This window comes from Meles meles, chromosome 9 (assembly GCF_922984935.1).
Source record: "Meles meles chromosome 9, mMelMel3.1 paternal haplotype, whole genome shotgun sequence".
Classification (NCBI taxonomy): Eukaryota; Metazoa; Chordata; class Mammalia; order Carnivora; family Mustelidae; genus Meles; species Meles meles.
In genome coordinates this window covers 82,830,050-82,857,509 of record NC_060074.1, presented here as the reverse complement: position 1 = coordinate 82,857,509, position 27,460 = coordinate 82,830,050, and the positions used below count along the sequence as shown (strand labels likewise).

The window sequence follows — 27,460 nt, the reverse complement described above, 5'->3', positions numbered from 1 at the left end:
AAGCAGTTTTGAAAATCTGTTCCTTAAAGTGAGCCCCGTAGAGGCTTTAAATGTTATTTCTGAACATGTTGTTTTCTTAATGCAAAACAACACGTATTTATTTTTCTTCCACCTGGTCTCACAAAGTATTTGAAATGACACACACACACACACAAACACGCACACACGCACAAAACCACAATCGCCCCTCCCCATGCCCCAAAAGCAGCCAGTATCTTCTGTGGTAAAAATAAATTAATAAATCAGAGGGTTTTTTCTCTTCTCATATTAAATGTAAATAGGATTTTAATTGCCATATTTGCTAATATGTAATTTATGACTGCTTTTTAGTGTAATTAATTTCTCTGCAATCTACAGAAATAAGGACACATGTGTACATCTCTAAGATAACAGAAGTCTTAATGAAAATAGACAATTTTGAGATGCACAGAATGGTTTGGAACCATGGTTGAGCTGGCTACTGGGAGGCTGAATTAGAAATGTGTAAGATTAGAGGCCAAACAGACCCTAGGATTCCAGCCACAGGGAGAAGTTTTCAGGAGCAGTGAGTCTTTCCAAGGTCAGCTAGGTCTGTCTATGACGCACACCTCTTGGTGACTGGGGAGTTTGACAGATAATCTGGCAAGATCAGGTTGTTAGGCAGACGGGCAACTTGGAGAGGATGCCCAGCGACACATTCCAGGGTTCGAAGCCAAGACCCCAGATCCCAGAGAAACTAGGAAGTCAGGAGGCTCCAGGACACAGACTAAGTAATGAACGGGGCTGAGGGGTGAGGACTAGTGCTCTGTTGGGGAGGATTCACTGCCCCAGACCAGAGGTCCAGAGCTGAGATGCAGGGGTGAGGCTGGGATGTAGGGGTGAGGTTTCACCTGTTGAGTTACACCCCAACTTTACAATTGTTTTTTCAACTTCTTTTCTTTCTCAACAGCTTGTTTATCGATTCCTTTGTTTAGGTTTCAAAAAAACCCCCATGAACATGAGAGAAAGAAAGTTGATCTGGGAGGTGGAAGGCAGGTGCAGACAGAGTGCAGAATCCTAGAGAGAATTTTTGATATCATTAAGTCCAATGGCTTCATTTGACAGATGGGAAAACTGAGGCCTATAGTCCTAGTTATATGTGAATTAAACCTCCACGGTCACATGTCTAGTTAAAGTTGTTCTCAGGTGTCAGGTGGTATAAGAACCACCTAGGGAATTTAGAAGCCAATACCTCAGTTCTCGGAGATTCTGATGAGGAGGTCTGCAGTTGGGTTCACACCTTCGCAGTTTCAACAAAGGCTGTGGGTGATGCCGATGCAGGCACAGCTGGGGCTGGGCTCTGAGAATACCTGATCGGAAGGCTTCTTTTCCCTCTCCCCGTCTAGTCTGTCTCTCATTAAATCCCATTTTGTTCCAACCCTTTCTGGCCTCCCCAAAGCTGGCCACCATCAGCAGCTGTCTCCCCATTACCCTGGAGCTCTTGCAGCTCTAAGCAAACTGCCTGTATCCCCGTCCCCACTTCCTTCATGTGAATGTTTTGGACCTGGTCTGATAAGGGGGTCCACATCCTGCATGAGGAGATGCCAATGGGTTTCAACAATTACTCGCCAAGAACGTTTTCTGTTCCAGGCTTTGTCCTACCTGGAAGTTTGCTTGGTGCCATCGAGGGTGAAGGGTAGAGTCCATCTGTAAGTGGTTGTCTAGGGCACAGTGTAAGGAGCACCTGAATCAAGACCACAGATCACAAGACCCACTGTACTGCGGGGCGGGGTCCACCCTGGGCAGGGGCCCTCAGAGCAGGCTGACATAGCAGGAAGCAGGAGAGCACAGGGAGTCGACTGGGGCTCTGCTGCAGGCCTCCGAATCCAGCTTTCTGCCCCCTCTTCCTGCTCTTCTTAGCTGTGCATGACAAAGGCTTTTATGAGTTCTAATAATGACATTCTTCAAATACAGTATGGCATTTCTGTTTCAAACTCAATTTGTTTTTAACTAGGTTTCCTATTTTGAGATCTACTTGGACAAAATCAGGGACTTACTCGATGGTGAGTAACCTGAATGTTTGTCCTCTATTTGTTCTTTAACAAGGTCCAGGGAGGTTGAAGTGATTCATAGCTCTGCTGCTTAAGGAATTAATGAAAATTTATAGAGATGTTTTATTACCTTTATGCTATCTGCTTATTCTCAACCAAGTCTTAAAGAGATTATCAGATTTGCATGTCTTCGGTAACAATTTCTCTTTTTCCTCCAATCCAGAATCTTTAACTTTTCTTTTCTCCTCTGCATGTCATCCTTATTTTCAGTATCTAAGACGAACTTGGCTGTTCATGAAGATAAAAACAGAGTCCCGTACGTAAAGGTATGAGGAAAACTTGATGATGCCATTGACTTCTCTCCCAGCACTGTTACAAAATATGCCCAGAAAATTATTTTAGAGTGTATGTAGGTGTTTCGTCATATTCTTTATATTTAATATTCATCTGAATAAAAAATAGACATTTAATTTCTTCAGTTGTATCTGTGTGTGAATGTGTCACAGAGGTCTAATCACATGAGTAAGAAGTGGAGAAGTGAACAGATATTTATTATTCACATGTAAAGAGGCTTTGATAGTGGAGATAACTGTGTATACTTCACAGGGAGAGGAAGCCTATCATAGCATTATGCCTAGAACTTCAAAGTGACTAATTAAAGTTGGTGGCTTGCATGAAAAGCAAAGCAAAATTTCATCCATTTCTTTTTTAGTCCCTGATTTTCTTTATTTTCTGTTTCTACTGCTGCTGAGTATGCACAGGTACTTAAACATCTAGGAAAAAGGGGACATTTCTTTTCTGGTTTACTTCTGGGTTTCTTAGGGTTTGGGCAGACTCCTCTTTGATGTAGAACTCAAGCCATAAGCAAGGAGGAAGAGCTGTTGGATCCACATGGCAGCCTTTCTCTTATTCTGCACCTCTTGAGAAAAAATGGGAGAATGTTTAGCTGTCTTCAAATAGCGTTGCTTTCCAGTTTCTAATGGTGAACCCGATCTGATCTGACTCTCTTCCAGGGGTGTACCGAGCGGTTTGTGTCAAGCCCTGAGGAGGTCATGGATGTGATAGATGAAGGCAAAGCCAACCGACATGTGGCTGTCACAAGTAAGTGTGGGTGGTGTTTTCTCAAACCCCGTCACTTGGGATACAAGTTTATTTCCTTGGGACCACAAGGAAATAATGCCAGGGAAGGCGTTATAAAGCAGTGGCCCAGAAGCAAGCACACGGGAGTGTGCAGCACGAAAGTGTCTCAGCAGGTTGAGGGAGGCTTGCCTTTTGCCATGCAGGAAGCTCTCGGGAATGCTAGGTGAGGCTCGCTGGTAGCCCCCTCCCTCTGGACCCTGGGGGAAACCATCAATCAGCCAAGGAAAGGGGACTAAAAGCCAGCTTCTAAATGTATTTTAACCACATTATTATTCAGGTTAAAGAAAATGCAAGCCAACACATTTTATATGCTAGCCATACGTGTGGAAGGAAACCTCTTTAGGTTTCTGCCCTCTGTAAAAAAAGAAAAGAAAAGCAAGGAGCTCAGAAAGTGGAACTTGGAGCCTTATTGAAAACCTTCCTTTAGGGGCGCCTGGGTGGCCCCCCCACTGCCACTGTGTGGCAGTGGGTTAAGCCGCTGCCTTCAGCTCAGGTCATGATCCCAGGATCCTGGGATCGAGTCCCGCATCGGGCTCTCTGCTCAGCGGGGAGCCTGCTTCTACCCTGCTCCCTTTCTCTCTGCCTGCCTCTCTGCCTACTTGTGATCTCTGTCTGTCAAATAAATAAATAAAATCTTTAAAAAAAAAAAAAAAAAAGAAAGGAAACCTTCCTTTGCTGTGTTAGTAACAAACACATGCAGGCCGGCTTGTTGACCTTGCAGTTCCTTCCTTGGCACACACACACATCTCCGGGAAGCGGGTCTGATGTTGTTAGAGCGGCAGCAGCTCCGGCCCCCGGTCTTTGGGCTGTCTGTCTCCTTCTGAGGGATATGAACAAGTCAGAGTGAGTTCATAGGAAGAGCTAGGGATTTCTAGCTTGGAAGAAAGAAAAACACTGAGGAGAACATAGGGACAGTGTACTATATTTCTTAACATGTTCACGGGGCTGATATGCATAAAGTCGGTTTGCTTTGTATGAACCACATAGGTAGGCCACCCAGGATTGTTGAAGCTACCAAGAGGCAGGTTTTGACTGACCATGAGAACTCCCTGCTCCTGATAGCTGCCCCAAGGAAAGCCTGCTACCTGGAGGGGCGGGGTTCCCTGTGTGGCGTACAAGAGATGGAAGCATCGGTTGGTTGACTGGTCTAGCCTCTCTAAGTCTCTTCTACCAAAGGCTCTGTGATTCTGTCATCCAATACTGTAATTCTCTACCTTTCCTCTACCCCAAGATCCTATCAGATGATAGTCACATGTGTGGCAGATTTCATAGGTGAGCCTAGACATGTATACAGCATAGGTTAAATTCCATGTCTTTCTCTTCTGCTTCCACATAAGGCTGATATTCTCATGGTAATAGTGTCTCATTTATAGAGAAGTTATTTGTTTGAGGGGCGCCTGGGTGGCTCAGTGGGTTAAGCCTCTGCCTTCCGCTCAGGTCATGATCTCAGAGTCCTGGGATTGAGCCCCGCATCGGCCTCCCTGCTCAGCAGGGAGTCTGCTTCCCCTTCTCCTTCTGCCTGCTGCTCTGCCTACTTGTGATCTCTCTTTTTTTCTGTCAAATAAATAAGTAAAATCTCAAAGGGAAGTTATTTGATTTCTTAAGCTAATTTTAGTCGTAAATTATTCACAGCATACTTGGCCCTTGGTTCAGAACTGTAGGTATAGAACATTAATTATTTTTCTTATCATTCTGGTAAGGTGGTTTTAAAATTACACATAACATAGAACTTACCTTTTTAACCATTTTTAAAAGTAAAGTTCATTGGCATTAATTCCATTCACAGTGTTGTGCAACCATCATCACTGTCCATTTCCAGAATTTAATCATCCCAAACCTAAACCTCATGCCCGTTGAACAATACCTCCCCATACTTCCTCCTCCCAACCCCTGGTAACTGGTTTACCACTCTCTTTCCCAATAAATTGGATAAGTCTAGGTACCTCATATAAGTAGAATGATAGAAGTCCTCTTGTGACTGGCTTGTTTCATGTAGCATAATGTCTTCAGGGTTCATCCGTGTTGTAGCATGTGTTGGAATTTCCTTTCTTTTTAAAATGCTGAATAATATTCTATTGTAGGTTTATGCTACATTGTTCATTCACCCACATATAGACATGTGGATACTTATGTTGCTTCCACCTTCTGGCTATTGCGAATAATGCTGCTGTGAACATGGATGTATAAATATCTGCTGAAATTTCTGTTTCCAGTTCTTTTGGGTATATATACAGAAGCAGAATTGCTGGATCATATGTCAATCTTTTAATTTTTTTAGGAACTACCACATTGTTTAACATAGTTTAACATTGTAGTTGCATACAATTTAATATTCCCGCTGGACAGTGCGTGTGAGTTTCAGTTTCTCTACATGCTTGCCAATGCTTCTTAGTTTCTATTTTGTTTTTAATAGCCATACTAATGGGTGTGAAGTGTTATGTCGCTGTGGCTTCAATTTGCATTTCACTAATGACCAGTGATGTCTGGCATTTTTTTCATGTGCGTATTGGCCATTTGTACCTTGTCTTTGAAGAAATGGCTGTTTAGGTCCTTTGCTCATTTTATAATCGGGTTTTTTTTTTTTTTTTTCTTGATGATTTATAGAAGTTCTTCCTATATTCTGGATCTCAATTCCTTATCGGATATACGATTTGTGAATATTTATTTTCTCTCATTTTGTGGGTTGCCTTTTCATTCTATTGGTGCTGTCCTTTCATGCATAAAAGTTTTAAATTTTGATCAAGCCCAATATATCTGTTTTTTACTATTGTCACTTGTGGTTTGGGTATTATTTCCAAGAAATCATTGCCAAATCCAGTGTTGTAAAGTTGTCCCCTATGTTTTCTTCTAGGTTTTATTGTTTTAGCTTTTACATTTAGCTTTTTGATTGTTTTTGAATTAGTATATGGCCTAGGTAAAAGTCCAGCTTCATTTTTTGTGCATGTAGATATACAGTTTTCAGTTTGGTAAAGAGACTGTTATTTTCCCATCAAATGGTCTTGATACTCTTGTTGAACATTATTTTACCATTTTTATGTGAGGGTTTATTTCTGGGCTCTCATTGGTCCATCTCTGTGTTTGCCTTTATGCCAATGCCACACTGTCTGTTATTGTGGCTTTATGGTAAGTTTTGAAATTAGTAATTGTGAGACCTCCAGTGTTCTTTTTCAAGATTGTTTTGGCTGTTCAGAGCTCCATGAGATTCCGTAGGAATTTAAAATGGACTTTCCTATTCCTGCAAAAAACATGATGAGGATCTTGATACAGATTGCGTTAAATCTCTAGATCACTTTTGGTAGTATTGACACTTTCACGATGTGAAGTCTTCTGATCCATAGACAAGGAATGTCTTCTCACATATAGGTGTCCTCTTACATTTTGTAGTTTTTATTCTTTTTAAATTTTTTAGAAGATTTTATTTGTTTTTAAGTAATCTCTACACCCAACATGGGGCTTGAACTTGTAACCCTGAGATCAAGAGTTGCATATTATACTGACTGAGCCAGCTAGGCACCCCTCATTTTGTAGTTTTTAACATAGATTTCTTTAACTTCCTTGGTTAAATCTGTTCCTAAGTATCTTCCTTAACTATTTTTGTTGATATTTTATTTCGATTATTTATTTTAGAGAGAAAGGGAGAGAGTGCATTAGTCGGAGTGGGGCCTGAGAGAGAATCCCAAGCAGTGTGGAGCCTGATGCTGGGCTCAGTCTTATGACCCTGAGATCATGGCCTGAGCCAAAATCAAGAATCGATTGTTTAACAGACTGAGCCACCCAGGTGTACCTCTTTTTGTCAAAATTTTGAATGAATCATTTTCATTTCAGATTGTATATTGTTAGTATATGGAAATGCAACTGATTTTTACGTATTGCTTTTGTATCCTGCAACTTTGCTGAATTCATTTATTAATTCCAACATAATTTTTGTGTAATCTTTAACTTTTTCCTCCATATATTCTGGAAAGATTTTTTGGCATGCCACCAGAGGAAGCAGCCTTTGTTCACCAAGTTACCTCCAGAAACCAAAAAGACTATGTGCCCACTTTCAGCACCTCCTGTCCTTCCTGGATCTCACATTGCTCCACCTGGGGGAAAGGAAGAGATATAAACTGCCTTTTGGTTTTCCAAAGCCCCAGTCTTTCCTCTCCCTCTGGTCTTAGAAATTCAGTAGCAATACTGTTGTTTATTTTTTTTAGAAATGCCTGATGCAGCTACTTAGTAGCAATTATGGGGGAAGGGTATGAGAGAAAGAAGTTGGATGAGTAAGAGTTATGCACAGAGAATAGGAACATAGTCTATCAAAAGTCCTTCTGTCTTGCCTTAGTGGCTTGATCCTTCACTAGTTGCATTTCTCTTTACACCAGATCATACCTTTCTGAATCAGGTGGGGGATTTCCACTACCAGCCATGGACACAGCCCCAGAGTCGTGAGATGAGCTAGTCCAAACTTGGGCACATTCCTGGCCCACAAAGGCTTGAAGTGATTGGTCAGGCACATTTTGCCCACCATGTATATCTTTGCTCTTTTTCCATTGAGTTCAGGGGCTGTCATTTCTGGAGCAATAATGGGATATGTGATAGGAATGTCAAACTTCATGTCAGACTCATAGTTGAGGAGATCATGTATATACCAGCGTTTTCCAAAACTCTGAGGCCCTTCCTTGTTGGACGCTAGTTGGAATCAATCTTTGTCTACATTCTTGTTGTCTTGTCTACAACAAGAATGTAGACAAGACATACTTATCTACATATTGGATAAGTATGTAGATAAAGTATGAAGATATTCCTCTCTGAGTCCTGCACCCCAACTCATGATCTTGAGGTCCAGCATTAGTCTTCAGCCATCTTGGACAAGGGTGCCTCGAAAGTTGGTTTTAAGAAATGATTGCTAGTGGGGGTTGAAGAAGACCATCACCGAGATCTCTCCCTGCCTAGTTAACAGAGACCAGGGTCCAAAAAGATTTCTGTTTCTAGTACTTGGTACTGATGAAGCATATTTAATTTTTGAGATCTTCTGTGTGCCTAGTATGGATTATAGAACTGTATTTAAGGGAAAAAAAAGAAGTTTTAAATCTTAAGGTCATAAGCCTTCCTTAAGAAATCTCGTGATATTATGGATAAGGCAAGACTTGCACACATGACGAAGATGGAATACACTGGGTTCTAACCACAAAGACAAAGCCTGAGAGACTGAAGGTGAGGGGGAAGGAAGCTGTGAGCTCTTTGTTCTTTTCTTTCTTTCTTTCTTTTTTTTTTTTTAAAGATTTTATTTATTTGAGGGAGAGAGCATGAACGAGAGAGCACAAGCAGGGGGTTGACAGAGGGTGAAAGAGAAGCAGACTCCCCTCAGAGCAGGAAGCCTAACACAGGGCTAGATTCCTAAGACCCTTAGATCATGACCTGAGCTGAAGGCAGATGCTTAACCGACTGAGGCACCCAGGCACCCCAGGTGTGAGCTCTGTGAGGCCAAGTGTCCGGCTGGAATGAGATGTTCCGAAGCATGGGGGCTTGAGGCAAAGCTAGAGAATCTGTTATCTTGAACCATCCACTAAGATTCTTAATTTCTTTGCCATGTGAAGATACTTTAAATTTCTCGTTGTCTTTTTTAAAAGAAACTGTGGTCTCAGATACTTTTTAAAATTGGCTGGTCTTACTTTAAAAAGTGGAGCTCTTGAGCATGATCTGTTGTGGTTTTTAGATGAGAGCCTTGCTACCTAAACTTATTATTCTTTGCAGAACAGTAAACTATTTTCCTTTTCAGACATGAATGAACACAGCTCTAGAAGTCACAGTATCTTCCTGATTAATATTAAACAAGAGAATGTAGAGACGGAAAAAAAGCTCAGTGGGAAGCTTTATCTAGTTGATTTGGCTGGGAGCGAAAAGGTAATTGGTTCCTTATTTGTATTATCTATAATTTTCCCTATTATTTGCTTCAGCGTGCAATGGTATAATTTTTATACTCTTTCCATTCCCTGGTTTTAAAGAGCTTTTAAAGTTTCTGGTATTATGCCAAGATAATATTAAATTTCACCTTCATTTTGTGCTCTCTTTTTTGCTCCTGAAGTCCTCTATTCACAACACAGGAGGTGCTTTGAATGCCAACTCGGATTATGCTTAATAGGCCCCGATGAGGACATTAGGCAAGTGCTGGTGTGCGCTTAGCCTGGTAGAGACAGTTGTGCAAATGGGGGAGGGATGTGTCCGTTTGCTGAAAGGGAAGATCCGCATGTTGCACCAGATTCAAATAGGCCAGAAACAGACTTTGCCATTGGACTGTAGCTGTCCTGTCCCCACACGTTTGTTTGCTGACAGAAGATCTGGAACCTGGGCTGTCCCTGGGTTCTCTGCTTCTGTCTGTGGTGGGTGTGGTCTGACCGGGCTTCCTGTGGGCAGACTCACTTCCTTCAGGCCAGGAGGCCAGTAGGCAGGGGTTTGGTCAAAAGCCCTGCCCCTTCTCTGGTTTTGTCAGGGCTCTCTTGGCATCTATCCCATGCTTTCCTAGGCACTGGCTGAGGCCATAGTCTAGAGCAAAGAATCTCCTAGCTGCCCCCTCCCAGCCTCACCTCCATAGCACTGCCAGAGCTTCCTGCTGCCACACCCTTTCTGGGGGCCCTGCTCCCCTCCGGCGACCTCACAGAGCAAGTCCTTGTACACAATACCATGTGGCCTCCATCATCGCTGACACTGTGCTGACTGGCTCCAGAGGCCAGCCCTGAGGCTCGGCCAGTCTCCTGAACTCTGTAATTGATCTTCACTTACTGTTCCCCACTGCTCAGTTGTGATACACCAAGTTATGGCCACTAACATCTGCGTAAGTAATGGCTACTTGAAATGTTCTCCTGTACACATCTGTAAAGCCATGAGCAGAGTCATGTTCCAGGATGTTCCTGGAAAATGATCTGGCTGGGTATCTAACATTTAATGGGTGCAAGCTTATAACTGTAATTAGACAGACATGCACCAGAATGGGAAGATGGAGCAGCATCATTCAGTTCTCGCCTGGACATTGGCAACCAGGCCTCGCCTTGCTGCCACAACAGCTCTGTGGGTCTGGGGAAAGAGCGTAGTGGCCCCTTTGTGCTTCCGAGTTTGCTCTCTTTCTTTCCCTTTCGGGCACAGAGAGGAGCACTTGGGCCTGCGTGCCGCTGGAAACAGCTTGGTGCTGGCGGTCGAGTGTGCAGGCCTGTCCTCTGCACAGTGTCGTGGTTATTGCTTAGGATATAGGCACTTTTTACAGTTGTGGTCCTGTACCTTGTTTCTTTTGCTCACATCTGTACTCCTTTGCCCTAGATGTGTCCACATGAGTGTGTCACTGTGATCTACTAGAATAGAACTCCGGGCTTTAATCTGCAACTCCCCTACATGGTGTTCTTGCCTTGGGCTGCCGGTGGACCTTTCTGGAGCTCAAAGTTTCCATGTCTGTAAATGGAAGGCTGTTGTCCCTGTCTTGTATATTTCATGGCGTTAAGGTGCTCCGATGTGAGAGCACCTTAAAGCACACTGTGTGAAGAGGCTGTCGCTGGGGACCCAGCAGCTGTATTATTTCTCCGTCCGCAGTGGTGTCTACACACACACAGTTCTCAGAGAGAGGAGTATCGCTAGTGTTTGAAAACACTGCCCCCTGGACGCGTGCTCGTTTCTGTCCCTTGGAGTCTCTCTGCTATCCCTCGTGGCTGGCGGTCTTTGCACAGTTTGCGATCCCTTCCCTGCTTCCCTCTCTTCCAACAGCAACTGCTCCTCCCGCCTCACTTGGCCGACCAGCCCAGCCAGGGAGCACGTGGGTTTCCCTCTCTCCCAAGCATCTGTAAACTGCTCTCTACCTAGAGTAGACGCTGTCAGTAGGCAATTGCCAGGAATAACACAGCAGAGGAGGGATGTATGTGGTCCCTCTGACTGCAGAGGAGAAAAGACAAGTCCACCACGTGACATACACTTTCTTGACTTGGATGCCCCCAAGTATCTTGCCTTTCGGACGGTCGTTCCCTTTCTCCTTGCTATTGGAGTCAGTAAGTCAGGGAACAGAGTCTGCCAGGCAGGGACAACCTCCCACCACCTATTGTCTTTGCCTGAAGTTGGAGCTTATACTGTACACTTGCCCAGTATGTCCATTCATTGTGGCCAGGATGGTGCTTTCGTGTCATGCTTCCCCCTGGGCTCCCTCTGGTGAGGAGGCTGTGGCTCAGGCGTGCAGGGCCCCAGCCTTTCTGTGGTGGCAGCACTCTTGGAGCCTGGTTTCCCTCAATGGATGTCCCCCAGGGAAGCATCTGCGGCTCCACCACTAGAGGCATTGCAGCCATTCCCCTAAAACCTAATTGAGAGGAAAATGACAACAAGACAGAACAAATCCCCAGCCTCAGGCACAAGGGAAGGTTTGATCAACGTGATTCTTACTTACTTTTATTTTGTCTTGCGTTCCAGGAGGATTCACATCGGCCTCCCTCAATCCCCAGCCCTGTGCCCTCCTGTGAATTGGAATTTTCTGCTCTGTGCTTTTGCCGCCCTGCGCAGCTCACTGCTTTCCCTTCTCTCTGATAGGTCAGCAAGACTGGTGCCGAGGGAGCTGTTCTCGATGAAGCTAAAAATATCAATAAATCTTTGTCTGCTCTTGGAAACGTGATCTCGGCCTTGGCAGAAGGGACAGTAAGTGATCCTATCCCCATCTATTGAATGATATTATGAGAAGTCACTTTTTGGGTCTGTGTACCCTCTTCGCCACATATCCCAGAGATTAGTTTGTTTTTCTTTAAAAGGAACAGAGGGAATCCTGGCTGTAGACATCCTACTTGCTGGGAGATCTAGTCCATTAAAATGTGTGAATGGTGATGCTAATTTCCCCAGGCCCCAGACTGGGCACTCTAAACTTTAGCCAAATCCAAAGACTGGGCAACAAATTGTTGTACACGTGTTTCTAAGTCCAGTGTCCCCATATTGCTCACTTGCTTGTGTTTTCTCTGTGAATGGACAATCGGTAGAATAGCCAATACTTTTTTTTTTTTTTCTTAACTAGAAAACACACGTACCATACCGGGACAGCAAGATGACTCGAATTCTTCAGGACTCTCTGGGTGGGAACTGTAGAACCACCATCGTTATTTGCTGTTCTCCCTCTGTCTTCAATGAGGCTGAGACCAAATCAACACTGATGTTTGGGCAAAGGTGAGTGTGGTCTCTCGCTCTGGTGCTCTGAGTGAGTGGTGAGGGGTTAGTGTCAGTGAGAGAGTGGCAAGCAGTCCGTTAGGAAATTGCACCTAGCTGGTGTTGCCTGTAAACTTGAGGCATCGCTGACTGAGGCCAAAAGAATAATTATGTTTTAAAAGAATCTGCAGGTATATGCCAGTCAGGGGTACGATATTTTTAAAGAAGTGCTTGAATGTATTATAGATGTGACTGCTGGTAATTCAGTGGAGTGTTGCTTTTGTTCTTCACGGAGTTAAATCTTATTTTCAGGTTCACAGGATTTCAAGTGTGTGTAGCTCAAGACTGATAGCTACCTTTAATTCCAATATTTGGGATCCATTACAGAGTCACTAATAGAAAAACCAGAAACTTGGATGAATATGGAGTGATTGCATGAATGTAAAAGGGGCCGAAGGAAATCCTCATACAAACTTGGGAGTGGGAGGCACACCATGGGTACTGAGGAGAGGGCACGGCATGGTGGCCGCCATCTTCCCACCTTCACAAATGTCTGGATCTCTGAGAACTCACAGGTGGGCAGCAGGACAGTGTGGTAATCCTGAGACAACATTCATGTGTGTGGGTTAGTGTGGGCCTTCCTGCCTCTTTTACCCAGCCCACTCTGCTGCCCAGAGCCCGTCTCCTTCAGCCATGGCCCCTCAGTGCCAGTTCGGCATGTAGGTTCTAGTGCTGCCATGCCCTTCCGTTCTGAACAGTTGTGTGGTCTTCAGACAAGTCACCAGTTCCCTGCAAGCTTCACCTGGCTTATTTGTAAATGGATGCGCACAGCGCTCCCCCTGCCTTCCCCCTGGGAGTGTGTTGTGCGGTCATGCCTGAGAAATAGTTTAAGATGTCTAGAGAAGGGATGAATCGGGGTGGGCATGCCGCATGGGGAATCATTAGGGCTTGTTTAAACTGCGTTAAACCCCAGTCATTTCCTGAGCCCACAGCAGAACATAGAATTACACAGTCATGGCACCTGTGGGATGTCTAAATAAATAATAATTACACTGAAATGTTGTAGAACTAATATATCTTTTAAACTGGGGTTGGGTCCTTTACTTCTCAGATCACTTCCTTGAGTCGTCAAATGCTTAGGTGCATGGACTGCAGGAGCATAACCCCTACAAGGGTCATGGGATACCTAGAAACCAGCACCTGCTTATGGGAAACCCGGAATACTGTGGTGATCATCTTGCCTGTCCTGTCTCTCCTGGTTTCTTCATCTTAAGTGTTAACATTTTTCTCTGAAGACATGTTTGAGCAAACTAGCACCAAATGCATTTACAGAGGAAACTTCTCTTTAAAAAAAAATTTCTGACTTGCGAAGTAAAAGTAATCTGAATTGTTGCAAGCCAGGGCTGTCCTGGGGCATAGGCTATCTGTCTCAAGGTGCTGTCGGGAGTGGGCATTGCAGCTGTCTGTAGGAAGAGTCTCCTGACTGTCTTCTTCCTTCTGACCTTAGTGAAGCAAATGTCAGCGTCATCGTGCTCACTAGCGCCCAGCACGTGCCGGGAGTGCCCAATCGTAGCGGTTCCTATCTCACCTGTGTACAGACGATGATGTTGAGGCTTAGACTCAAAGCTATTAGGTGCCACATCTGACCCCACATAGCCAGTAATGACTAAACATATAGGATGATGTAGAATGGGGACTGTAGTATATGACCCCCAGCCTCTTCTGTGCAGGCTCCTTGATCAGGGTCCTTGATGAGCACGGGCCTCTGGGTCATTAATTCCAGTTTTGAAGCCAACTCCTGTTACTGATCCATTCCTCTCTCTTGTTTACTTCTCTCCAAGCCTCTCTGTCCTCGTCCATAGGGAAAACTTGAACGCCTACCTCTGAGAATTATTGGGAGGATTAATGAGATGCTTCAGTTTTGACGTAGCACAGGGGTGGGCTGGCATGTGATAGGTGTTTGGTGGTTGCAGGTTTCCCTTTGCCTCCCTTCTCAACAGTGTGCAGTCTGGGAAAGTCACAACAAATGGGAGTGCACGGAGTGGAATGGAATGTCTGGGATAGTGTGGGGGAGAAGGGGCCGGACTGAGTGAGGTAGAGTGAGAAGTAAGTTCCTGGAATGAAAGACTAAAGAAATAATGATACTAATTTGGGATTCCAGGAAATAAAAATAAAATGTCAATTATCTTTTCAACTAAGATCAGTTAGTCTGCCATTTTTAAAAAAAGATTTTATTTATTTATTTGACAGCGCATAAGCAGGGGCAGAGGGAGAGGGAGAAGAAGGCTCCCCACTGAGCAGGGAGCCCAGTGTGGAACTTGATCTCAGGACCCTGGGATCATGACCAGAGCTGAAGGCAAACGCTTAACCCACTGAGCCACACAGGTGCCCCTGTTTGACATCTTTCTTCAGAGTCATCTGGATACTAGGCTCCATGAGAGCAGGGACTAGGTTTATCATCTGCATCAGTCATCCCAACAAGCAGCCAGCACAACTAGTATACAGTAGAGGGTCATTCCGTAAATGCTTATCCAGTGAATGAATGCATGAATTAAATGCTTATTGTGTAGGATTCCTTAGAACATTAGGGCAGGTGTTGAGCTGTGACACCATTATGTCCAGAAGTTTGGTTAGGTTTAGATCTGGTGTGTTTTCCAGCCCTGTAATTGGAAAGGTGTGAGGTTTGGTTCCTCACCCTCTATCCCTGAGTTAGTTAATGGATTCTTCAAGGACATCTAATTTCTCTATGGGGCCCATACCTGCTTTATTGTTAAATATACGCATTGAACCCAATTACACAACAGACATGAGTCTGAACATCGGATTAGACATGGTATCTGATAGCTAATGAGATTAAGCACTTTGAACTCAAAAAAGACTGCTGGGCACATCTCAAATTCAGTGTAACGAGTGTTCATTATGCTCTTGTTGCAGGGGTGGCCAGACCTTAGGGCTGTACGAGGTTCCTTCGTTATTCCTATGTGGTTTTTCAAGGACATGAAGCAAGTCTGTGTTTGTTGCTAGGCTATTTTACTATACTGATGCCCTGAATAGAACAATAGTATATTTTTTGAAGCAGTAGAAACATGATAAGTGTCTACAGATGCCCGAGGGCAACCTCCCAAGTTAGCACTCTTTAGGATTCTAGATAAGGTACTGGAATTAAAAGGAAAAAATGCACACAGTCTGTTTCTTGGTTTCAGTGATGAATTCTAGCTCTTCTATTAGGTCAGATTTGTGTCTTTTGGTCCCCCGAGTGCCCGGCATTGCACTATTAAAGAAGTAGAAGCCATTTTCTGTGTTCTCAAAGAGCTTTTAATCTAGTTAAGGAGGGGACACTTGAATTTCTAGGCAGCCCAGAGTCAAAAAGCTGAACTGCTTTTAAGGGATAAGATACTCAAATTAGAACACTTTCATTGATTTTTTTTTTCTTTTGGCTTCCAGCATTTTTTTTTAAGTCTTTAGTTACTCTTCCAAGGTACTTTCATAACATTCGAAAAGGATATTTGTAAGTTTTAGAAGTGTGAACTGGAATCACCCAATTATCTTGGAAGCCTATTTAATGTACCTGGATGGGGGAGTAATGAAGGAAAAGGGGGCCCCCTGGGGGCAGACTGATCTATTTGGAGTAGGCCTGAATCAGCACATCTTTGATGCCAAGAGTTTTCATTGACGTAGCATGAATAATTCAAAGGCTTTATTTGTATGTTGTATGTAGAAGGAGAATTGGTGATTTGGGGAAAGTAATATTATTCTTTTTCTGATATGACCCCCCCCTTTAAAAAAAAAAAAAACAACTCTTGTCCAGTTTCACCGAAACAGTTAGTCCTGAATGGAGTGCATGCAAAACTCAGTTCACTAGATCATGATAACAAGTTATATGCAAGGGTACGAGTGAGCACTTTGGCCAAGGCAGAGCAGACCCTTAGCTATACTTTTGACATAGAATGGAAAAAGTCTCAGATCACCCCCTGTTGCAGTGCCTGTGGCAGAAACACCAATAAGGTTAATTTGTGCTCTCGGAGGGAGATATTCTGTGGATGATGGAGGTTTAACCAGGTGCCACATCCTCATGCAAATCTGTCATTTCTTACTGTTTCTTGAGAGACTAGAGTCTCCCAAGACTCTGTCCAGAAGACACAAAATTTAGAGCTTTTTAGTTTTTCACTCCCTTAACCCCCCACTCACAAGCAAGGAAAAATGGGCTCACCAGGAAATGGGAAGGTTCTCTGCAAGAGTCATGTTTCCAGAAGAAGGTTAGGTGTTTTATGTGGAAACTAGGATTCAGAACACATTAGAAGCTGTCATGGTTTTATGTGTCAGCTTGGCTAGGCTGTAGCACTACATTATTGAATAAAACATTAATCTAGGTGTTGCTACAAAGCTTTTTGTGGATAAGATTGACATCTACTTCAGCTGACTTTAGGTGAAGCACATTGCTCTCCACAACACTGGTGGGCCTTACACAATCAGTTGAAGGCCTTAAGAACAAAAACTGCAGTTTCGTAGAAAAGAAGAAATTCCGTCTCAAAACTGCAGCATCAATCCCTGCCTGAGTTTCCAGTCCCCTAGCCTGTCCTATGACTTTTAGACTCTCAAGCCCCCATGATCATGTGATAGATACATGTTGTAAGGTATAATGGAAGGAAAATGATGAAAATAAGAGGTAGGAAGATACCAAGAAAAAACATCTTTCTGGCTGTCTCAGGGAGGCCAGAGTAATTAGAAGAAATTCCTGTGATATGTAGCATGTATATGGGTTAGAACTATGCCCGGAAAGTACAAGTAGAGGCAATTATTGAGGAGTTGGGTGGGGGTGGGATTTATCATGCAGAGTGATGGGACCGAATAGTCCTAGGACGTCCCCTCTTTCAACAAGGGCTTGATTCAAGTGCCAAATTATGAGAATGCCTGTAGTTGTCACCCATGGGGCCTTAACCTCAGGGGTAGAGATGGACGTGGTTGGCAGTCCTAGATGCCTGGACATATGCTTCTGAACATGTAAACTACAAATTCAGGGACAGAGAGACCTAGAGGTGCTGGGCAGGAAATAGAATGCTTGAGAACCAAGGGGTAGTGTCTTCCTTCCACTCCTCAGTGAAATATGTCTAAGAGTCCTTTTCTGATTGTCTCCCTGTGGGGATCTCGATGGAAGATGTACTGTGGCCTGTGCTCTTTGCTATGCTTGGTCTGGGGTTAACATTATCTTCCTTTTATTTTTTTTAAAGATTTTATTTATTTATTTGAGAGCAAGAGCGAGCGAGAGAGAGAATAGGAGGGGGAGGGAAAGGGGGAAGCAGGTCCCCCCTCCCCCCTGCTGAGCAGGGAGCCTGATGTGGGGCTCCATCCCAGGACCCTGAGATCATGCTGTAAGCTAAAGGCAGATGCTTAACCAACTGAGCCAGCCAGTCGCCCCAGTTAACATTCTTTTTCAAAGGTGGTTAACATTCATTAGCATTGAGGTCTTTTAAAAACTGGGTCCTGGTTCCCTTCCTGTGGGGAAAGGAGGATGTTATATCTGGGGCAAGTCTGGATCATGTATTACTTAAGCTGTGCTTGGCTCTCTGAAGCAAACAGAAACAAAGAAAAACTGCAAAACAGAAATCCTGATAACTGTACCCTGAAGATTTGGCTTATTAGTGCTGAGCAGGTCCTGCTGGTAGGGTATATACCTGAGGTTAGTTAAGGTCTTCCCGTAGCCTTGGTTAGGATTTTGCTCAGTGTTTGCTATGGATATAACTGTGGAATGGGCATTTATTTCTATATACAGCTTGGGGGCTCTGGCTGAAAAGCCTGAGGGTGTTTAAGAATGAAGACTCAAGACACTCCTCTATTCCTTTGGGAGTGATCCAGTCACACTGAGATTAACACATGTTGTCACAGTGGGATAAACGTATAAACACGATGAGTGAGCAGTAAATTTATGGCTAGAGTAAGGTTCCTGCAGATCACTGGTTTGTTTCCTATATCGGGGAGATAACATCGCAGGACTGTAGGGGCTGGGTGGTATTGCTTTTTGCTCTCTAGCTTCGGATAGGCAAAATTGGAAAGCCTGTCTTAGGAGCATTTCTCACTATTTGTGGTCCCATCGATTTTGCTTCCTTGTAAGGTACTTGAAATTCTTTGGCAACGAGGTTAAAGAGTAAACACACGTGTGTGTGCTCACACGTCCTGAATTGTGTCTAGAACACGTCCTTGGGTGCTCATGATCCATGTTGATTCACTATATTTGAATGGAGTCCAGATGTAATGCTGTTTAATGTGATTATAGCTAGCAAGTATATGGAAAACCAAAATAAAGGAGAAAGAATGTGAAAGTTAAAAGATACTTGGATGTGCTCTATAGTGGACAAGGCAAAAAAGCCAGTGTAGACCACTACCCAACCTACCTAATGGCAGCAAACTGAATGCTTACACAGGAGGAAAGGGAATTAGGTATGAGTGGCCAAATTAGACAGGACCTAATGATTAGGCTTCTCTATTCTGTAAATTTCCCCGAAGTTCAAGGTAAACAGCAAAAGAGATTGTAGATGTTCAACATCCTTTTGCTCTAAGTCTTTTACGGAAATGAGAGACTGAGATACGCTTTATTCCACCTTGTAAGGTTGGTTTCAACATCCTAGATGGAATGTTTGTTCTGTTTAAAAGAAATAACTCTAGGCACAGAGATTCAGGTATCTTTCTCAGTGACTCACTCTAGTTTATTCCGTGATCTAGAAATTCTTGTATCTGACTTGATTTCTTTCTACGTCACTTTATTTTTCTTAACCTTTTTTTTTTGTTGATTATAACATACATATAATAAAATCCATAAACTCAAGTGTGCAACTCAATAAATTTTTACAAATATATGTACACATAGAACCGTCACCCAGCATCCTAGAAGCCTCCCTATTGCACCCTCCCCATCAATACCCAACTCTGAAGGGTAAGTGTCATCCTGACTTCCATCAACATAGATTACTACTATATTACTAGTGCCTGTCTTTGAACTTTATATAAATAATAACATACGCCACAGTTTTGTGCATGGCTTCCTTTATGCAACATTGTATCTTTAAAATCGACTACGTTGTTAAGTGTAGTGGTAGTTTCATTTTTCATAGTTATATTTCGTTGTATGAATATAGCATATGGTATCTATTTTATTGTTGATGGATATTTAGATTTTTTTCATTTGGAGCTGTTACAAATGAAGTCACTATGACATTGGTTATCATGCTTTAGGTGAACATTGTCCTCATTTCTGTTGGTTATGTATCTGGGATTGGAATTGCTCATAGACATGAGATATTCAGCTTCAGCAGATAGTACTAGAGTTTTCCCAAATGACTGGAATAATTTACACTCCCGCTAGTGGCACCTGAATGTTATCGTCTCTGCACATTCTCACCACACTTGGTATTATCAGTTTAAAATTTCTAGCCATTCCACTGGGTGAAGGTATCTTTATTATTTTGTTTTACATTTCTTTGATGACTGATGATGTTAGGTGACATTTTGGGTGTATTTATTGACATATCTTTTGTAAGTGCCTATTCGATCGTTGCCCAATTTTTATATTAATTGTCTGCTTTTTTCTCATTGATTTATAGGAGTTACTTTGGGCAAGTCCTTTATCAGATACATGTATTGCTTATATCATCTTCCTCTTTGTACCTTATGTTTTAAGTTTTGGTGGTGACTTTTAATGAAGAATGTTTTTTTTTTTTTCATTTTGATGTAGTCAAATTTATCTTTACTTTTATGTCCTATTTAAGAAATCTTTATGTACCACAAAGTCTTAAAGATATTCTCCTGTTTTGTTCTAGAGGCCTTATTGTTTTACCTTTCACATTTATGTGTACAATCCAGAATAGAATTTTTGTATGGTACTGGGGGAGTGGATAAAGGTCACACATACCCTTCCCCCTTGCCACCCCTCCCCCACCACCATCTATTGAAAGGACCATTCTTTCCCACTGTGTTGTGTGAGCACCTTGTTTAAATCAGACAATTTCATAGGTTAGTGTCTGTTTCTGGATGATCCATTCTGTTGCTATTCTTTTTTTTTTTTTTTTAAGATTTATTTATTTATTTTAGAAAGAAAGCGCATGCAAGTGAGGGCATGCAGTGGCAGGGGGAGGGGCAGAGGGAAAGGGAAAGAGAATCCAAGCAGACTGGGCACAGAGCTCAGGGCCGGATATGGGCTCTATTTCATAACCCTGAGATCGGGACCTGAGACGAAATCAGGAGATGGACACTTAACCAACTGCATCACCCAGGTGCTGCCATTCTGTTTCTATTCTAAAGTTTCTGGACTATTCAGTCACTTTTAATTACTGTGACTGTGTAATAAGTGTTGATATTCTGTCCTCTTTGTTTTTCAAAGTTGTCTTAGCTATTCTTAGCCTTTTTGCATTTCTCTTACAAATTTTAGAATTAGGTTGTCAATTTCTAAACACACATCCCAAACCTCCTGCGATTTTATTTGAGATTATTTAAAATCTATACAGCAGTTCTGGGGAGGATTGGCATCTTTTCTAATCACTGTTGGCTTGTTTCTTTATATTCTACTTTCAGCGGATGGAAAGGCATGTACTGTCCCATTTGGGACTAAAATGAAGTCTAGGGCAGTAGCATGAGGCAGGCTTTCCTACCATTGTTCTAAGTTCCAAATTAGAGTTGGGTTTTATATCTTCCAAATGCTTCTGTGGGTCGTTTCTGTATCATTTTTTGCTCTGCTTTGGGCCCTGGGACAGTGATCTCTCTGGAAAAGTGCTCTCTTGTCTCTGGCTTCAAGTTAGGTTCTGCCAGTGGAAAGGAACATGGATCAGAGGAGGGGATCAGCAGAGAAGAAAGTGAGGTCAGGGTATAGTTTCTTGGCTCTTTCCTTGCAGGGTCATTTGGGGTTGGCTGTGTCCCCAGACTAAAGGCTGTTACAGATGTCACCGGGCAGCCACCTTCTCATGGTCCCTATCTCTGTGCATCCTTCAGCCTACACATGGTGATGGCCCCCCAACACCCATCCCATATCTTTGGTAAACTCTTCCCAAATTATGCAGTTTGAATGGGCGATCTATTTTCCACCAGGACCTTGATCACTAGGAAAGTGGAAGAAAAAGAACTTTCTGAACAGCTTAAAAGAACGTTGAGGGGCACCTGGGTGGTTCAGTGGGTTAAAGCCTCTGCCTTCGGCTCAGGTTATGATCTCAGTGTCCTGGGATGGAGACCCATATCCGGCTCTCTGCTCAGCAGGGAGCTTGCTTCCTCCTCTCTCTCTGCCTGCCTCTCTGCCTACTTGTGATCTCTGTCTGTACATAAATAAATAAAATCTTAAAAAACAACAACAAAAAAGGACTTTGAGAACGAGGATCCGTTATGCCAGTGATAACCTTGCTGCGTCTTCTCCCAACACTCTACTTCTGGCTCACCCTGCCTGAATATAGCATGAGGGCTCTATCTTTCTCTTTGTGGTATCCTTGGAAGTCATCAAGAGACTCATTATGGTGTAAAAACTAAGACCAGTAGCCTCCCCGTGGAGCCCAAAACGTCCACGAGCATTTTAGCCATAGATGAGTCGTCACTTCCTGACTCACTCAGGTGATGATGCAGGCTGAACTGTTTGTTCTTGTTCTGCGGAGCAGACACGCCTCCGCCCATGGATGTTAGAAGACGAGGTGAGAATGGCAAGCTGGCATGGACTGCAAGTAGCAAGAAAATTGCTGCTGTTTGAAAAATTAGACTTGGAGCCCTTCTGGGGACAGAAGCCTCAAGCTACAGTGAACGATGGAGAATTTGACTAATTCTTAAGTGGAGTCTCACATTGACTTCATTTCACTCCTCTTTTGACAGTTGGGTTATTTAGTTATCTGCTTTAGGAATTAATTTTTGGAATGACATCTGTAGCCCTGGTGGGGGCTGGTGAAATTTCTCTCCCTGAAATAGAAATCATGTCCAAAATGTTGTTTCATGACAACAGTAATTAACCTGAATCACGCATCAGATAATGCTAGCAAATATGACAGTACAAGAACTTGTGGGAGTTTAAAATGGAAAAGGGAAGAGCAAATAAATCAGGATATCACACTTTTTAATGAAGTTTTCACCTTCTTAAGAAATAAATAATAGGGGCGCCTGGGTGGCTCAGTGGATTAAGCCGCTGCCTTCGGCTCAGGTCATGATCTCAGGGTCCTGGGATCGAGCCCCACATCGGGCTCTCTGCTCTGCAGGAAGCCTGCTTCCTCCTCTCTCTCTGCCTGCCTCTCTGCCTACTTGTGACCTCTCTCTCTGTCAAATAAATAAATAAAATCTTTAAAAAAAAAAAAAAGAAGTAAATAATAAGTGGAATTCTGTCGTGGTCAGTTTCCTTTGTCATCGGTAAGTCTGCCTGTGTGTTCGTTTGTGTAGGTGAGCCGGAGTTGCCACTGCCTTTGCTCTCATCGCTTGCTCCCTTGAGTCACTTGTGGATCCACGCAGACATCCACTGTAGCTTCATCCCCCTCCCCCAGCCCTATGCCCTGGAAAGTCACTCCTGTCTCTTATACTGGAAATGACAAAATGGTGGCCCTCAGACATGTTTGTTTGCCCTACCTGTTATTTGGGGGAAATTGTTTGAAACTGAGAGATACAAATAAAAATATTCAAGTGCTGACTTTCCTTGAAACATGGGATGAACTGAGAGTTAGTGGGCCCTCTGTTCCTACATGGTGGCAACGGCCTGTCACGAGGGGGTCATGTGCTCAGAGGGGAGCCGTGGTTTCACCTGGCTGGGCCTGAAGCCATTAAGTGACCCACCTGTCCCGGAAAACATGTGTTGACATGGTTCAGTGCATTGGAGATGATTCTAGGTACCAAATGTGAGAACAGAAACAACTGCTTGCATTACTTCAGCTTGTGGTTTATTGGTATGAAAACCTGTAATCTCTGCAAGGCTGCAGACTTTGTCTCAGTTGTCTTGGTATATCCTCAGTGTTTCATAAATGTTAAGATAGAAAGGAAACTTACGTAGGAAGACGAACCTGGCAGGGCCGTGCAGGATGCTTCGAGGAGGATGCTGAATGCTTGAGAAAGACCGGCCGTAAGTCAGGGCTGACAACATAGACTAAGATGGTGGCGGGGGAACCGAGAAAGAGGTGGCCCTGGGAGACAATTCAAGGGAAAAGCCTTGGTATTTAGACTGGTAGGAGGGAAAAGGGAAAAGGGGATGGTGAGCTTGGAGCCTTTAGCGGCAGTGATGCCAGTAACAGAGTGAGGAGGCGGTAGGTCCCAGGGTCCCTCTGCTCCCCCCAGTTCCAGTCTTTGGATGCAACGTATTTGAGGCTTAATTGTATTCATGATTTAGCTAATCTAATAGCTACTCTCAGAATCTTTCCCTTCTGTCTTTGACCCCAGGGCGAAGACCATCAAGAACACAGTCTCTGTGAATCTGGAACTGACAGCAGAAGAGTGGAAGAAGAAATACGAAAAGGAGAAGGAGAAAAACAAGACTCTGAAGAATGTCATCCAGCATCTGGAGATGGAGCTGAACAGATGGAGAAACGGTGAGGAAGAATGCAGAGGAAGAACGAGGCATGAACGTGTGGTTTCCTTCTCCTGGGACAGCTGGTATCCTGGGACACTTTGGGAAGGACCGGATGATGGCGGAGCTTGGTCCTGCCTTGCAACAACCTGTGTGAATGAGTGGTGTTTTCTCGTTACGTAGATAAGCTGCCCACCCGACCCCGTCACTTGGCTGACAGGCGTGCTTAGTGTGGGCAAGTGCTATTTGCAAGGTGGCCTTTATCTATTTTCAGTGAGCCGCTCAGCTATATGTTAGTGTAATTCTCTCTGGTAGCCATGTTTGAGGTTTCGAGTGCAGCGTCTGAGACTTTGAGACTCAGACTACTTTTGATTAAATGAAAAATGTCATTCACTCCTGTGCGAGTTTTATAATTGACTTGGGGTTAGAAGGCACCTCTGGCAAATATTTGCATTTTCAGGGGCCAGCTGATCTCTGTGCTCTTCTTCTTCAGAGCCAGACATAGAAGGCTCCTGATGAAGTTCTGTGCTAAAATGGAGTCTTACAGGCTTATTTCATGACTCGTTCTTTTTTCTTTTTTTCTCCCCAAAAACATTCTCTTTGGTTTGTTCTACTCAAAGAAAATATCTCAGACAGCTGACACACACTGGGTGGGTGGGTTGTGGGTGAGGCGTTGAAGAGGGGTTTCCAGATCCAAGCGCAGACAGATTATTTCAGGAATTTTAGCATTGTGATGGAATTAGAAGGTAGAAATCTCTCTGGTTTTTTGTTGTTGTTGTTGCTTTAACTGAAATAGGCAGGTTGGTGTGTGTGTAGGGGCAGATTGGATAGCTGGAGATCCATATTCTTCGCTGTGTCCACTGTCCACTACGAGTTCCAGGCACTGACGTAGACCTCAGTCTCTTGGGTGAGCGTAGGAGCCTGGGGGCTGCTAGGCAGGATGGGGGTAGAACCCGCCTATGTGTAACCACAGAGTTAGTGGTGGATGGTCTTGTGATTCTGTGTTTGCCGCTGTTTTTTTGCTAGGAAAGGTGGGGTGCCAGTGACGTACTATTCAATGGAAAAACAATTGCGAAGCAAAGCAGGATTCAAGAGAGGTTCAAGAAATGACCTAGTAGCCTAAATAACACAATTCTTTTCTTTTTGGGAGATTTTCTAGCTGCACACATGTTTTGAAAGCTGCTAGAATAATTGAATAATTCAGCACCTGGGGCCGGTGGATGATTCCTTGCGATTTGGCAGGAGTTAGGAGAATGGGGAGGGATGGTTGGCAAGGCGGGGAGCGGCTGTATGAAATTTTGTTCTATTTCTGGGATCCTCTTGGGTCAGTTCTCTGCTGGGCAATTGGAACATTCAGTAAAGCCTTTTGGTACAGGGAGGGGGACTGGCCTTAGAACATTGCGCAGTAGGCAACCAGCCTTGTTGTTTTCTCTTCTGTCCTGTCCCTTGCCAAGCTTTCCCCCTGCGATCCACCGTGCCTCTTCCAACTTTGTCCTCTAGGGTCAGCCCGCTGTCCTGTTTGCCTAACACCCTCCTGCCTGGCACTCTCCCCTTACTTTTGGACTTTTAACTTGGCATCATTTTAATTGTTTGCCCCACTTTGTCCACTGTGCAGATCTACTCAGAAATACACTGTTTTCCATGTCCCACAGGGTGAGACCCTACATAAATCCTTATGTACATAATTCGCGAAAACTCTCGTATGGTTTCTGGCACACGACAGACTTCCGTAGATGTATGTTATGTAAACACATGTTTAATCCATTGCTGGAGTGGAAGGGGTGAGCCGTCGATCATGGTCTCTGCCCTTACAGAGCTTATAGTCCGATGAGGGAGACAGACTTCACAATCAATAAATGTGTCTGTGCTGCATACCAAAAAGGGAAAGTAGAAGGTACTGAAAGTTAGTATAACTTTTAGTTATACTGAGAAGTCAGTGAAGGCGTCCCCTGATAAGCAGCCTAGGGAATAAGATCTGAGAGAAAGAGAGCAGTTAGGAACAACAAGGAGAAGTGGGGGTTGGGGTAGAGGGAGCCACATTTACAACAACCCGGAGGGGCAGCAGCAGAAAGTCCAGTGTGGTGAGCTGGGGAGGGGCAGTACAGGCCTGAGATGAGGGGAGGGGGTCGGCAGACCTGTCCTGTGCAGGGCTAAACAGTTTTTGTTCAGTATTTTGGTTTTTATCTAGCAACGAGAAGCCCTTCAAGGATATTCAACTGAAGATCATATGATAAGATTTGCATTTTTGAAGATCCATTGGTTGTGTTGGAGATGGACTGGAGAGGGTAGGAGGCGGGCCAGGAACAAGGATGGTCTTCCAGGGATGAGGTTACAGTAGTTGAATTGAGAAGGCAATGGAGAGGGAGAGACATGGATGGACCAGAGAGGTGTTTAGGAGATAAAACCAGCAGGGCTTGGTGAGGAGCTGGCTTTAGAGAGATAGAGTGCCAAGTTTTCCAGCCTGCCATGTTCAATGGAGGGTGGAACAGTTTACTGAAAAAACAAATACGAGAGAAGAACCAGACTGGAGACAAGGGAGATGAGGAGGGGAGTTTGAGGTGGAATATCCAGGTGAAAATGCCAAATAAGCAGTTAGGTCCAAGGGTCTAGAGCTCAGAGGCCTGGGTTGAGATAGGGAAAGAAATGGCAGTAGAGCTTTAGGAAGTACAGGAAGGGATAGGTAGGGGTAGGGCCTCTAGAGAGAGGGCAGGAAAGAGAAGAGGGAGAGAGTCCTGAGACCCGCCTCTACCATTACCGTGTAATCGCTGAATGACTGTAATAGAGAAGGGGATCTGCAGAGCTCTCCTGTCCTCCTAAGCTAACATTCATTCATTCATTTATTTAATTAATTTATTTAGATTTTTTTTTATTTATTTGATAGAGAGACACAGTGAGAGAGGGAACACAAGTAGGGGGAGAGGAGAGGGAGAAGCAGGCTTTCCCTGCTGAGCAGGGAGCCCGATGTGGGGCTTGATCCCAGAACCCTGGGATTATGACCTGAGCTGAAGGCAGATGCCTAATGACTGAGCCACCCAGGCGCCCCACATTTATGTTTCAAGGTAATTTTTTGGAGAACACCTGGATGACTCAGTCAGTTAAGTGTCTTGCCCACGGTGGCTCGGTGACACGGCAGGGATCTGAACGTAGGGCAGCTGATTGTGAGGTTCATTGTCTCTCCACCGTCTTGCAGTGTGCGCACAGCCCAAGTGGTTTGTATTTAGGCCAGTTAGAGGAGCATGAAAAACACCACACCAGGGTGGAAGGGACCAGAAGCTCCTCAACAGTGTCCCGTGCACCAGGCCTCATTCCTCATCATCATGAGAGTATGGGTGGTTTGTTTCAACTGGAGAGCTGGGACTTTGGGAGATAAAGTCGAGAAGAGGAAGTCCCCTCCAGTAAAACCCAAGTGGCAGGATATTTCCAGCTTTCTTTTGAAATTTGACACACACATTGGCTCTAAACCTGTAGGAGTCAGCCACTGAGTTCACCTCAGCGATTCCTGGGTATTGATGTTGCCACCCTGTGGGCTGAACCACTGAAGGCAGCCCTGTCCGCTGGCTGCACTCTTCGCTGGGGAAGAGGGGTCTGTCCTTGTATGGCGTGTTTATAATTTTAGGAGTTTGACTGCTCTTCTCCAGCCATGGGAGAGCAAGAGAGAACGAGCGGAGCTGAG

At 44.0% G+C, this 27,460-nt stretch overlaps 1 protein-coding gene across 1 annotated transcript in view; it reads left to right on the top strand.

Annotated features, from left to right (window-relative positions):
- The window catches only part of KIF5C (kinesin family member 5C), a 153,540-nt gene that overhangs the window by 69,347 nt on the left and 56,733 nt on the right, over positions 1-27,460 (top strand). Inside the window, exons 5-11 of the mRNA XM_046019619.1 lie at positions 1,973-2,021; positions 2,280-2,335; positions 3,023-3,110; positions 8,911-9,035; positions 11,688-11,792; positions 12,160-12,308; positions 23,661-23,809. Of these exons, the coding sequence (XP_045875575.1) occupies positions 1,973-2,021; positions 2,280-2,335; positions 3,023-3,110; positions 8,911-9,035; positions 11,688-11,792; positions 12,160-12,308; positions 23,661-23,809 (721 nt within the window). The remainder of the gene's footprint in view (positions 1-1,972; positions 2,022-2,279; positions 2,336-3,022; positions 3,111-8,910; positions 9,036-11,687; positions 11,793-12,159; positions 12,309-23,660; positions 23,810-27,460) is intronic.